Source organism: Amblyomma americanum, chromosome 2 (assembly GCF_052857255.1).
Source record: "Amblyomma americanum isolate KBUSLIRL-KWMA chromosome 2, ASM5285725v1, whole genome shotgun sequence".
NCBI classification, from domain to species: Eukaryota; Metazoa; Arthropoda; class Arachnida; order Ixodida; family Ixodidae; genus Amblyomma; species Amblyomma americanum.
The window spans coordinates 33,076,483-33,091,307 of record NC_135498.1 but is presented as its reverse complement, the minus strand read 5'-3'; the positions used below and the strand labels follow the sequence as shown (position 1 = coordinate 33,091,307).

Here is a 14,825-nt window from a genome sequence, read left to right as displayed (position 1 = left end):
AAAAACAAAAATGCAAAACCAGTACCAATGAAATGAATGCAATACCAATACAAGCAGTAACAACAAGCACAGGAATCAAAGCGCAATGTTAATAACAGTTTACATCAAAAGCTTGCGATGGCAGATGAAAGAGATGTAAAAACATGATACAATAAAAGCTCGTTAATTCGAACTGATGCCCGAGTCCCGGCACAGCCCTGCGTATTTCAATGGGGGAAAACTCCTGATAATTTGAAAAAGTCGGCATCTGCTATGGTTAATTAGAACTAGGAGCCACTAGCTGACACCACTCCTCGTAGTTAGAAGTTGACCCATAGCGAGTAAAACACGCTCCAAATTTACGAGAGACGTAAAACAATGGAAAAGAAAAGAAAGCCGAGAGCATGAGCCTCATGGAGCCCGTGTGCCGGTGCATGCCGTAGCAGGTTTTCGTTGTGTCGCGTCGCTCGGTCGCGATCACGTGGCGTAAACAACGTAGCATGGTGGTTCGGGCGATGCCAGCTTTTGTTAGTGCCGCGAGCGCGAGCTACGTGGACAGCAGCATGGACACATTGGAGCCCTTGAGTGATGCCGATATAATCGAGGCTGCATGCTCCCAGCAGACGTCACAGGGCTCACGTGCGGTGAGAACAGCCGACAGTGGCGAGTTCGACAGCGGCGATGAGACTATGCCAACGCCAAGTGCACATGAAGTAGCGCCGGTGCACGATGTTGCAGCATGCCACTTCTCTGTCAATGAGAACTCTATAACGTTGCGCAGGAGCTTTGGGCAAGCTGCAAATGATGCTGATGGAGTTTCGGCAGAAGAAACGCAAGCAAATGCACTTCGCCGATTACATTTAATTTTGGCAGCCCTTCCCCGTAAATAAATACGTTTTGGAGCATAAATATGTCATACCTTCCAGAACAAAAGCTCTCTGCTCACACGAATGCATTCCAGTGCTTGTTTCTGGCGCATAGCTGGCCAATCAATTTATTTTATTTGGCACTAGGACCGGGTGAATTTAATTCTCAGAATATGCCCACCACAAACGTGTTGCGCCTAGCTCGCGATAACGAGTCTAGATAAGACTGCTTCGGGTTCTGCCTGCACGGCGGGACGCTATGACCGCTCATTCTAGCCTCCATTCGATAATTCGAACGTTGCTTAAGGGGGGGATGAGGGGATCGGAGCAATCTTTTTTACTTTTTGACTTAAGAGTGATGAAATTTGGCAGAATGGCTTGAAATAGCATTAAACAGACAGCTACGAAGTTTCACAATGATATCTTCAGTAGTACTTATTTTATCATGGTTTATAGGTGGTCACATGTTGCTTGCTCGTGGAAAGCCTAGCATGACAGCAAAATGGGTTATGGATCTGTAAATGTCTGTAATAGTTATAAGAAGTATGGCCCAAATCAAGATTCTCTTAATAATTTCTTTTATTGCGAAGCAATACTACTTTAGGTCGCACTTCAGCCCGTTCCGTGGCGAGGCGGTGGTAGGCACCATTGACCTTTAGCGTGACCTCGCTGCGTGACGTCACACCACGTGACCTAGAGTGACGTCACACCAGCTGTGTAAAAACGGGGCCCCATCTCACGCCGTCGCGAGGCGAGGCGGTAGCCACCAACGGCGGCCTAACTCCCGCTCCTCTCACCAGGGGCGCTACAGTCAGTGACGTCACACCAGCTGTATAAAACAGCTCCGCTCCTCTCGCCAAGGCAGTCATACAGCCAGATGCTACGATGGTGCCTACGAACAAGGCAGCTCGGCAGAACGCAAAGAGGAAGCATCAGCGAGCTACGGAGACGGAAGAAGAACGAGAAGCTTCGCAATCACCAGGCTTAACCAAACTAAGCCACGGCCGTTTTTTAAATTTCTCTGCTCTTTTTCTAAACAACATATTGTGCACCTTCTCTTTATGTTTTGAATGTATCTTGCTCCAATTATTGTGTAATAAAAAATGGTGAGCCCAAACGATAAATCTGGGACTGTCTTGAGGTAAGGCACATTTTCAGCAATAACAACAAAACAAACGGGATTAACGCTTCTGGCGCAGGGTGGCACAGAAAATCGCATTTGCATTAAAACAGTGCAATTGGTGCAGCTGTCCCACAGCTGGCTGTGTAAAAAACGTGGATTGATGCAGGTATGCAGGTAGTTGTACCCTTGCTAACATCTGACCTTATGGGGACTTCTTTTTCGCTGATGTAGTGCTAGTCCCGCAGTAGAAACGGGAACTTGAAAGTACAAAAGTGAGGCACACGATTATGAACTTTGAAATGTGTGATTCTACACCTGAATTCCAGACAACAAATGCTACATATAGAAGTTCAAAATCTGATCATGTGAGGAAGCTTAGAAGAACTCAGAAACGTGGCCTCTTGCAAGTACATGCTAGGGCACTTCACCTATAATTCATGTCAGCACGCCCTACCATTGATGCCATCGAAATGACAAGCCACCGCGGTGGCTCAGTGGTTATGGTGCTTGGCTGCTGGCCTAATTGACGCAGGTTCGATCCTGGCTGTGGTGGTTGCATTTCAATGGAGGCGAAATCCTAGGGACCCATGTACTGTGCGATGCCAAGTTCATGTTAACGAACCTCAGGTGGTCGAAATTTTTGGAGCTCTTCACTACGGCGTCCCTTATAGCCCGAGTTGCTTTGGGACGTTAAACCCCCCCTCCCTCCCCCAAACCATAAATGAAATGGCATCAAAAGAATGCATGCCTGCCCACTATTTTTTTTTTCTCGACATGCCTTGTTGTGCTGCTGAAACTTGTCTTTAATGAAAAAACAAAATCAAGAAAACTTCCAGATACATCGCCCAAATTGCCGGGTGCAACTGCTACAGAAATGCATTCTCTCCGATAGCGCTCAGAAATGAGGATGTATTACCGATAGTTTTATTTAAGCCCCCATTCTTTCTACACAACCTCCCACAGAGCCCACACATTCTACTGAAGCTGTCTTCTTTGTTTAAGAGTTCGTCTTCCTCTTCTTCCAAGCCAGCTAGGACAACATGTAAAACCTGTCCTCCTAAATGCATAGCCATGTACAGAGTGTATGCCTGCAAACATATGAAAGCTCTTTGGTGTCACCCAAGGAAGCCTGGACATGAACTTCCATTGTTTGCAAGGTCTGCGCACAAGCCTTGGAATGCATTTTTGAATTAACAGTGTCGACAAAAACTACTGCTTCAAGGAGTGACCAGACCATGCCTTCACAGCCTAACCAACCCGAGACTCACCCGATCACAAGGCAACTGGACGTAGAATGCCTCCTGAGGGGCGCCGAGCAGGGGCACGAAGCTGGCTAGAGTGGCATCTTCAGGTAGCGTCACCAGCTCACGATCTGCAATGCAAACACCAGGGCAAGAGACACTGCCTAACTGCTGCAGCATCGACAACTGCAACAGACTCGCGCTGGTTTTTACTTCTCGTGTCTCGATCTGTGTTTCAATTGCTAGAAGCCGAACTGCACTCAGACAAGCTTGTGATTCAGCGCTTCAGTGGGGTATTCAAAGCACATTTTCCGCCTTCAAAGGCTTCTTAACTACCGCAATCACTGAGAGTGTGCTTCAGGTTATGTCGTCCCACTGACATGACGCACTTCTCAAATGCCTACCAGCTGAATTACAGCTGTGAAACCAACAATATTCAAAAGTTGCACATCCAGGACAGAATAAGTGTACCATGTCATTGTACTTAACAACTGCAAATTGCTCAGAGCAAGCAGAAAGTGCCTACCTTCCCCAGGCTCCTTGTAAAATGTCACGTCGCTCAAGTTCAACTTTCGCAGAACTGTCAACAGGTCTGCAAGCGTTGTCCAGACATTTCCTTTTACACTAAAAAAAGGAAAGAAAAAAGAGCAAGCCAAGCATTTCATTAGCTGCACACATGCAACTTATTAAACAACACAGCATGCCTGCTTCCAAAGTTGTGCCTTTGCATTCCAGCAGCCAAAAAATAAGGCATTACAATGCGACATGATTCCCTTCAGTGTAGCGCACACTATCGACTCAAGAGCCATATTACAATGCAGCAACTAACAATAGATCCCTTTCACAATTATTTAAGCTGCCCTTTTCCCTACTCACGGTGTTACCAGCCGTTGCCAAAGCAAGACTAAACTACTGAACACGCCGACCACTACACAGCTACATGTTGTGTTGTCACTGGAATCACACTGACATAATCCACCTCACAAACAGACAAAAAATGCGTTATTGTCCTTTTAAAATTTTGCCCATCCAGCATTAGTTGGCCATGCAACACTGAGGTTGAAGCCAATCTAACAGAAAGCAGTCCATTTTGCATACCCAGGCACAAAGCCCTCAAGCTCTACACAAAACAACGGCATGAGAATACAGCTCCAGCTGTGAATGCCAAAATGCCTACAACCCATTAAGTTTTACGGAACATTTCAATAGTATCTGCATACAGAAGAATCTCAGTGATATGAATTTCATGGGGTTGCAAAGAAACTCGTATGCAGAAGCACAGAAAATGCATTCCCGCAAATTTGTTTACCACTGACAAGATATCCACGGCTGCGTGGCCACAGCTCGATACAGCGTGACTGGCAAGCACGACATCGGCGATGTGCGGGCCGCGCACTGCCGCTTACTGATGCTCGCAATGCATACCACACAACTAGCTATCGCGGCATTGGTGATTCATGAGCTGCTGTTAGTGCTTGAGGGTGCAGTCGCGGCTCGCGCATCCGTATCATCCGTAGCGGCGCGGGAGAGACTTCAGAACATCCGAGACATCTGGAATTCCACATACAGTGCACAATGCACTCCGGCCGGGGAATGCTACGAATTCACATCATTGCGAAATTCATATCAATCGTGTTCAAATCAGAGATTCTACTGTATAACTTTGCAACACAGCTGACCACTTGTTGGAACATGGAAACAGGGTTGTGACACATGAGTAAGTAGCCCAGGCTATCATGCGCCAAACAGGAGGCTGAAAAGAATATGAAAACGTTGTAACTGGGCGCCTTTCATGCAGTGACCTTTTCCTCCACGAAACATTTAGAAGAAAATACTAATCTTCCCAATGAAGCCAACCCGGTGCGGTACTTCAGTGGTTAGGGTGCTCGGCTACTGAGCCCACTTGGGTTCGAACCTGACCGCGGCGGCCACGTTTTGATGGAGGCGAGACACAAAAGGCGCCCCTGTGCTGTAGGATGTCAGTGCACTTTAAAGATTCCCAGGTGGTCAAAATTATTCGAAAGCCGTCCACTGTGGCTAATCTTTCTTCCTTTCTTCTTTCACTCCCTCCTTTATCCCTTCCTTACCTCGTGGTTCAGTTGTCCACTAATACACGCTACAGTTACTGCCTTATTTCCTCTTCTCAAAAACCAATTTTCATTTCATTTTTCCCAATGTAATCCTTCTGTTAGCCAGCCATTAAACAGCAGATGAAGCTTGTCATTTTTCTGCCTTGAGCTAGCCCACAATTTTTTCTTTAAACTGTGAGAGCAGCACTGGTGTCACAATGCAAAAATGCCAGCATCTGCCTGTCTGTCCCAGACACCCAACTCGACACTACTCTAGAAGTTCCACCCACCACCAACCCACCTACCTCCACCCACTAGAAGCTCACACAGCAGCGAAACAAAAAAGCAACTGAAATGCCCGCACAAGTACCTGGTGTTGTAGTCGCAGGGTGAGGGCGGAGGCATCCACAGCCGCTTCTGACAGGACATCCAGTCGGTCCACACCTTGAGGGCGGGCAGCAGGTCGGCCAGGTCATCCGACAGGGCGACGCGCGGGGAAGAGGACCCCGGTGTGGAAGACGGGGAGGAAGACGGGGAGCCCTGCTGCAGCAGCTGTGTGGCCCTCTCCAGCATGATGGCCACATGGGTGAGCACCACCTGTAGGCTCTGTTCTTGGAGCAGCGACCGACAGTCAGGGTCCAGGCTGCCCACTGCAGACAAGAAAAGAACAAGGGAAAAGAATTTGACCCTGCATCATCTCCTGAACCCCGAAGGACTAGGGCAAAAGAGTAAAGACGGTGCATGCGCTGCCATTGTCAAGTAAGTGCTTAGTGAAAGAAGCATGTCTAAATTTACCGATAACAAAAGATTTAAACAAGACAAACGGTTCGATGTGTGCTCATAAAAATGGCCCTTCAGCTGCTTGTAATGCTATGCACAGTTTGCCATGCATCTTTACTCATTTCGGAGAGGTCAGGAATGCTTCGACTATCTCACGGCAAAGCTGATCAGTGCCAACTTGGCCAATTTTCTATTTTGCTGACAAGAATTAAGATGCAGCGCGGACTACTAAAGACCAAGTAATTACTCCACTATAATTGGTCAGCAAGTCAAATGACAAAAACAAAACCATTTCTGTGGTTTAACTCATAACTCATGCCCCCGAGACAGAACTCAGTGTCTCAAAAGGTAGCCGGCAAAGTCAACAATCGCTAAATTTGAGTGACTTGCAGCCATCATCTCTACACGTCAGCACACAATCTAACTGGCTCGGTGAATGTCACAACAGATGCATTTTCTATAACTGCTGTGCACCAACACATAAAAGCATTCTGACGCGTCGCCACGCATAAGCCATCATAAATTTCAATTGTGCAACAATTGTGATGTACTGATCATGTAGCACCACCTCAGGCAGGGTTAATTGATGATGATAATGGTGATGCACCACGTAGGAAAACCATGTGCACGAGGAACACAGTACATTTCCGTTTCTACAGCACTCCATGCTTTTTATTTCAAATTAAGATCTGAAACTGAGCTAGTTGGCACAATTTAATGATCACAAACGGCATGAAAAACAGGATGCAAAAGATACAAGACAAATGAGACAAGTTATAAATTTCGGGTACTCGGACACGATGCTAGACCACAATAGAGAGGACCTCGCATTTCCTTTAGATCACTGTGATTGCAGGCATACGCTAAATAGAAGAGAGAAAGAAACAAGTGCAAAGACAAGTGGACACCTGGCAGCAGCCACTGGCACCCACCTTTCAGTGAAGTATTGGCCACAGTGAACATATTGATGGCGAGCAATTGCAGATGCCGGGTGTGGGTGATGGCCGCAGGCGTCCTCTGAAGCAGGCACCGGAACTCCATCAGCATGCGCCGAGCAGTCTCGGGGAACGTCTCCATGCTGTGTCAAAAGAGGGCGCCAAGTTGCACATGAGCGTCATGACACATAATCGTACGATACACTACAAAAAGTTGATAGAGCTCGTGTGAATACAGCCTCAATGGTTATGAATACTTCAGAATCTGCGAACACACAATAGACAGTTTTGGCTGTGTTTACTCAAGTACTTGCGTACGCAAAGCGCTACGGCGCCGCGTGCGTTACACTGTCCGCTCCGAAGTATAGTTTTAGCTGGCCGAGCCGTAGCGTCCCTCAGGAGCATGTAGCGCCATCTAGTGACAAGACGTCAAAGCACATCAACGCTCGGTTGAAGAAAATTTAATCCGTGATTACTGATAACTAGTAAGAGTGCATTGGGAGCCTTTTTTGTTCCAAGAAAAACTATGCAAACCGAAGAAAATGTAAGAACTGGCTAAAAGCTAGAGAACTGCTTCGCCAGGTGTCGTTGCTACGAGGAAAACCCACTACATTTAGTTAGGCCTAGGAGCTTGAAAATCGCCAAATTATCTGAAAAACAGGGGCTAGTTATCGCTTATACCACTACGTGTGGGCAAGAGTAGGCGAAATAAAAGCGAACCGCTACCATTTGAGCAAGCTATTGCGTCAGAGAATCCAGCGGCAACATGTATTTATTCCGAAGCGGGCGAGCAGGGCGCCGCCATCTTGTCAACGTTAGCGTACGCAAGCCACGCAAGCGCTGCAAAGCAAAGTCCGCTGGCTAGCGTACGCACGCAAGACTTGTGCTTGCATACTGCGCATGCGCACTACCGTCCCCACAAACTCCTTGCGTACGCTAAGCCATTGCGTATGCACAGCTAAAACTGTCCAATGGGCGGGGGGGGGAGCAACCTGATTACAAAATCCTTACTGTTCCAGCAAAAGGGTGATTCCAAACTAGAGCTCTAAACTGGGAACAATTTTTCTCCAAATTTAAAGAAGCTTTACAGCTTTCCTCTGCAGTCCATGGCTGTACGCATGTGGAACTTGACAATTGCTGCTGCCTCAGAAAGCCATTTCCTCTTTAACACAGGGACTGCCCCCAAATATAGAAGGTGCACTTACCCAACCCTGGTGAAGAGCTTCCCGTGGACGTGCAGGAAACTCAAGATGTACCGTTTGTTGAGCTGCAAAGGTAAGAAATTGCCAAAAATTATAAAGAAAGAAAATATCCCGTCAAGCCATAACCTATACACAGAAAAGAAAAGTTTCATATGCAACGCTTTATAACCACTGAATTGTTGCGTTGACATAAGGCACCCCAGAACACAATGCAAGGCAGCGGTTCTAGAACTGGTCTTTCACAGCGTTAACTGCATCCGCTAATTTCTCTGCAGTAAAACAGTATGTCACAGCGGAAAAATAGAGAAAGGAGAAAGGAAGGCAGGAAGCGTTAACCAGTAAATGGGTTCCAGTGGCTAGTCTGCAATGGAGGCTAAGAAAGAGGGGAGTGTGGGGAAAATAGAGAGATGAATTTCTGTACATCGCAATTTACACCCAAAAGAGGTATGCCACAGCCCCCCCTCCCTCAAGTACAAGACTGTCACAGCCTTTGACTTTTTGAGGCCCATCCTCTGGAAGGCAGTAACTGCCCTGCACCCCAACAACCCTAGGGTTGCCGTAGGCACACGGTTTTACTGCCTTCCACAGAGGTTAACCGAACACGAGCAGCGCCTCCTGCTGCAACAACTTCACACCGGGTGCTGCTGGACGGGCTCTCGCTGTCATTACCATGGCCACTCATCATCTCCGCCTGCTCTTCCTGTGGAGATGACAAGACTGTAAAGCACCAGACAGCACCTGCTGCCTGGACCAGGCCTAGCGGACCTTGGTGGATGGCTATCATCTACTTGGTCTACTGCCGGGCTCTTCCCAGCCCGACATCAGCACCTGCTGGAGTTCCTGCGGGCAATGGGCCTGGAATCCCAGCTATGAGTCACTGCCCGACCATGGCCTCAAGGACGGATCCTTGCGGACCCGGCACCCTCCCCTGCTAACCATTCCCTGCCAACTCCTCCCAGACCAAATGTGTGTATCGCGCTTATGCCCGCCCCCCAATGGACAGACAAGAGCTGTAACAAAAGCCAGCTTTCTCTTCGCTTACTCTTAATGTCACCTCTCCTGACATACTTACATCGATGGTGGAGAGCTGCACAAGCTGCTCCAGTTCCCGTGACGCTTGGTCCGCATGGCGGCAGCTGCTTCGGTGTGAACTGGATCCGTCGGGTCGAATCCAGATTTCCAGCCGCTCCTCATCCCATGGGCTCTCCAGGGCTGGCTGCTGATTGGTGCCTTCTTCTTCCAGTCGCTTGCGCTCCAAGTGCTCATACTGTGTGGGTGAAAATACAAAGGCCATCTTGCATGTCATTGCAATATCTTGCATGCCAGAATATTTTTGTGGTCCTTAGATATTTAATCGCATGAAGTGTTTAAAAGCTGCCTCTTTCTAGGTGGAAAGTGTACAGTGGAATTTCATTAATTTAAACGCACTTAATTCGAACATCCAGTTTATTCAAATTGCCGCTTTGGATCCGTTGAAATAATCAAATTTTCATCCAATGCAATTTGAATTATCAAGAGCTGACTGTATATATCACAAAATGCAGCAAACAAAATTTAAATCAGCGCAGCTCCCATCCTTAATCTTAATCACAAAAAAATCACAGCAGTATCTCTATGATATGAACCTCACTGGGTCCCGAAAAACTATTTGTATCATCCAAAATTTGTATCAACCAAAGCAAACAAAATCTGTATGCAAAAGCACAGTAACTGAATTTATATAGTTGAACTTCTTTTCGCCATTCTCAACGCGCTGGATTACTTCCAATTACGCGGCGAATGTCAGGGACGTCTGCTTCTTTGATTTGCAGCCATCACAACACCAACCACATCACGACAGGCCTAAGCCATAGAATAAAGAACCACCAAAGTGATCACAGCAACCACACACGATAACAAAGATGGGCGTAGCAAAGCAGCAGCACCGAGGAGTCAGTGTGGCAAAAGTGGTTGATATTGTCCTATGACGTTGTCAAACTAGCCAAGCCGCCACATGCATATGCACGCCGCTACGTTCAAATGGCGCCCTCGGCGCGATCAATGCGTGCAGCTTGTGGGATACACTGGTATTCCCTCTCGTCCCCCGCGCCAGCGGTGACCGTGACTTCCACGCATGCACGCTGCCAGGAATGTGAAGAGAAGGCCCCCCTGCGACTCTGCTCATTTACGCCTAGCACTGACGTGACGTCACGGTAGCGCGGTGCCTTTTGCGGAGAGGGTTGCATGCCTGAGCATGACGGCTACGATTTGCTGATAGGGAGGCAATGTCCGAGCGGATAAAAGGAGGAACTCGCGGCGGGAAACGCTCTCTCGCTGCCGGACCTGACCTGAGTACCCCGAGGAACCCTTTCGCTGGTTGCCGGCCCCCGAACCCAACGCCGGTCGACGTCAACAACTTCGTGAGCTACTGAACATCTATTTTAAGGATAGAACATTCTTCCGCAGTGTGCTTTGCCTCGCGTAAAGATAATAAACTATTTCCTAGCATGCCCTGCTGCTGCCTATTTCGTCCGGACCTGCCGTGGCTGCGGCTCTGCGCCACGGGTTGGGGAAATGTGTTGCGTACTTGAATAACGCCTCTGTGTAGCAAGCATGGAAGCATGCGTTCCCGGCCGGCGGGACGAGCGCACGCACTCAAGCACGTGCACGCACACACACACACTCTTCCTAGTCCAGTTTCTCGGCATTTGTTTTCATCGTGTTCTCTTATCAGCAATTTGCCCAAATACAAACTATTATCGAGCAATTCATAAGCAGATGTGACACTTTGGCAAAAACCAGTCTTGTCGTGGTTTGACCTGAAGGCCGTACCTTTTTCCTGGCATCATCGAAGAGGGCAAGCAGGCTCTCCCTTGCCGTCAGAAAAGGATTGCTTGCCGCAAGGCTCCGCATGTAGTAATAAACAGCGTCAAGCTTCCGCCTCTACATAGAACAAACAACAAAAGAGCACAAATTAAAAAAAATTCTCAGAGGATTTCTCCCCATCTACAAGTTAACTATGCCAACCAATAAATCAGAGGTAGAAAATTTCACACCGCTCCAATAGGGGCTAAACCAAAACAAACTATGCACCCTATATATGGAAGTAACATGGAAGTAACATGGAATGTTTCTGGTTTGGTGTATGAGGGTTGAACGTCCCAAAGCAGCTAAGGCTATGAGGGACGCTTTAGTGAAGGGCTCCGGAAATTTCGACCACCTGCGGTTCTTTAACGTGCAGTGACATCGCACAGGACACGGGCCTCTAGAATTTCGCCTCCATCGAAATTCAACCGCCGCTACCGGGATCGAACCCGCACCTTTCGGGTCAGCAGTCGAGCACCATAACCACTGAGCCACCGCACCCTATATATACTGTAATGCCATTTACTTCTGTAAGCCCTACATTACTCCAAATTAAAAATGAGGACTAAATGATCTTGAAAAACGGCAGATCAGCCAAAATTCAATTTCTCTAGCTGTATAGCCTGCAGGTCTCAGAACATATGTGCAACCCAAATGCTTTGCAGCACTAACTTCTGTTGTATATTTCTAGAACATGGCACACACTGCATAACTGGCTCACCAGAAAATGAGGATATGCCAAGTAGTTTACAGTGGCCATCAAATTCACTTCGACATCTCACTGCTTTCTGCCAGCTCTGTGATGAAATCAATCCAAAACTGCAAGACTACCTGCAGTGTCTCAACATCTTACGAAAAATGTAGTTCTATACTCCATTCTATAGACACATCCTCAGCCAATCAGGAGAGCGCATTAGAAGTGTTACTCTGCGCCTAGCCGTCTCCGTGTCGTCTTCTCGCGGAGCACACAGATATGGTTAGAAAAGAGTACAAACCAACGCTGTCGACGTATCATCTCCCTATGCACGCTTACGTTTGCTAAACGCAAGCATTTTGCATGATGTTACGCCATTTCTGATATTCGTGCTTTTAGTTCAGCGCATGAAAACGGAGATAGAACGATAGGGTCAGCCTAGTGGTGCCATCTGGCGGTTAGAACTGGAAGAGTTTTTGTCACAAATCGGTGCTCTTTTTAGGACTAAAAGTGGCAGAAAGATTCACTCTAAGCAAAAAATAAAACAAATTTATCGTTAATACGCTTTATTATAGGCGACATTAGACGAAGCAAAAGCCAGGTGTCCAATTTATGGCCAGTGAATGTACTGAAAACGGCAGCAACAACAACGAATTCAGTCCGAGGCGAGAAGTCCTGCTTCGAAGGGTGTAGCCATTTTGTTAACGACGTTTCAGGGCACGCAAGAGTCACGCACACAAAACTCGGGAAATAGCCTATGTAATGCCAGTTACATTAAGTGTCGGTATGAAATAGCGTTTGGTACATGCGCTTTGAAACAGGCTATCCCATATGCCCATATGCATATTTTATATTGGCACTACATTCCTCAGCGTCAAAATGTTGCCTGTGCACTCATCGCAGCTTTGGTAGTGCCGCGAGGAACTAATAGGATGGAGTATAACAGTAAACAAGCTATGGTCACGTGCCAATACCGTATTTACTCGAATGTAACGCGAGTTTTTTTACCGAAAGTAGAAAGGAAATGTCAGCCCCCGCATTACAATCGAATACAAGGTTTAAAAACGCTATGAACAGCACCAAACACACACTATTAAAATCATTTCATGTGTCAAACGTGTGCGTTGATCGTACTGGTCATTCGAAATCACGCACCCCAACTCGCCGGTCAACCAGTACGTGAACCACAGGTCACAACTACTAGGACAAAGCGGCAACCTAATCGCAAACGCAAAAAAAAAAACGACGCCAGTGAGAACAAGCCAACAAGAGTCAACTCGACGCCAGCTAGAGTCACTGGCGCGATGAGAGGGCGCCACCTCTTGACGAATGCTCGCAACCTGTAGCGAGGTTGTGTGGCCTCCGTGACCACATAATGAAACAGCCATCTCGGAGGCACCGAGCGCTCGCAATTGCCGCCAAGACGCCAGCAAAGGAGCGAGCGATCCCACCGCCATCTGTCCGTTAATCCTTGCAACTGATGCAAAAACGTGGCCACATGACTAACAGGCAGCAGGGCATGGAGCAGCGCGCTTTGTTTGCTCTTTCTCGTGTTTGGTGCCAGTGCGTGTAGTTGTGCGTTCCGTGCTTCGAGTCTTAGGCCTATCCCCATCAGACGATCGAGTTGTCTTCAAGTGGAATGGCGTGCTCACGCGCTCAGTATACAGCTGGCTTCAAGCGCAACGCTATTCTGCTTGCTGAGAAAGTGAGAAATTCAGCAGCTGCAAGACGTCTGGACGTCAACGAATCGACGATCAGGGGATGGAGGAAACATCGCGAGGAATTTAACTGCAACAGCCTGCGAAAAGGCTTTCGGGGGCCCAAAAAAGGCCGCTTCCCGGAGTTGGAGCGTCGCCTTGCAGAGTTCATTAGCGAGCAACGCTCCCAACTACTTGGAGTAAGCATTGAAATGCTTCAGTGCAAAGCACAGGAGCTTGCGTGGGACACGGGGTTTGACCCAAAACCAGTTTAAGGCATCACGAGGCTGGGTGCAGAAGTTTAAGCGAAGGGCCGGGTTCTCCCTTCGACGCACGACTTCTATTTGCCAGAAGCTGGCCGGGGACTTCGAATCAAAACTTCCGAGAGTTCCAGCGCTACGTCATCGATCTTCGTCGCTCTACCAACATGCCACTTGGACATATCGGCAATGCCGACCAGACCCCGTGTATCTGGACATGCCTATTTCCAGAACAGTGCACAAGTCTGGTGAGCATGAAGTTCGCCTTAGAAGCACAGGCAACAAAAAAAAAATTCGATTACAGTTATGCTGGCATGACTTTCCTGAAAGACGTTATCGTGCGCTGTCACGAAAAAGGTTGGATGGACTCGAATCTTGTCATAGATTGGATTCAAAGCGTGTGGGACCGAAGGCCAGGCGCATTGCTGCATTCGGAAGCAATACCGGTTCTGGACTCTTTCAGAGGTCGCCTGACACCCGGCGTCAAACAAAAGCTACAGCGTGGCCGAACGCATCTCGTTGTTATACCGGGTGGCATGACCTCCGTTCTCCAGCCTCTGGACGTTTGCATGAACAAGCCCTTCGAGGATTGCTTGCAACAATTATACCGGGAGTGGATTGAAAGCGGATCAACAACAACACCTGCAGGTGGGCTGAAATGCCCAAGCGCATCTACCATTGCCCACTGGGTTTCAGCAGCCTGGTACGGGGCTGCTTCATGATTTGGGCTATTGCGCATTTAAGAAATGCTCAACTTCAAATGCTCTAGACGGCAGCGAGGACGACCTGCTGTGGGAGGCAGCTAGTGACAAAGAAGAGTCAAGCTGTGATGATGACAGTGACGGCGACAACTGCTGTGAGGATGAAGGTGTATAGGAATGCCTGTTTGGCTTGTATTTCAATAAAGTTGTCTTTGACCCTCAGAACTGTGCGATGTCGGTTCCTCGCGTCACATTCGGGTTCTTTCGGTTTTTCTGTCGCATGCCTGAAGTCTACCCTCGCGTTACAATCGTAGTTTTTTTTTTTTCCCCCTTTTCACACCCGAAAAGTCGACCCTCGCGTTACAATTGTGGTCGCGTTAATTTAAGTAAATACGGTAGTTTCTTGCTGTGGAAAATTACTTTAACCATCTATT

The 14,825-nt window shown here is 47.8% G+C and overlaps 1 protein-coding gene across 4 annotated transcripts in view; it reads right to left on the bottom strand.

Moving 5' to 3' along the window:
• The window catches only part of LOC144120943 (telomerase-binding protein EST1A-like), an 89,820-nt gene that overhangs the window by 56,658 nt on the left and 18,337 nt on the right, over window positions 1–14,825 (bottom strand). For all 4 annotated transcript variants that reach the window (XM_077653766.1, XM_077653768.1, XM_077653769.1 and 1 more), the window contains exons 7-13: window positions 11,007–11,117; window positions 9,268–9,462; window positions 8,199–8,260; window positions 6,991–7,136; window positions 5,649–5,928; window positions 3,736–3,833; window positions 3,237–3,340 (exon numbers count right to left, since the gene is read on the bottom strand). In XM_077653766.1, the coding sequence (XP_077509892.1) occupies window positions 3,237–3,340; window positions 3,736–3,833; window positions 5,649–5,928; window positions 6,991–7,136; window positions 8,199–8,260; window positions 9,268–9,462; window positions 11,007–11,117 (996 nt within the window). The remainder of the gene's footprint in view (window positions 1–3,236; window positions 3,341–3,735; window positions 3,834–5,648; window positions 5,929–6,990; window positions 7,137–8,198; window positions 8,261–9,267; window positions 9,463–11,006; window positions 11,118–14,825) is intronic.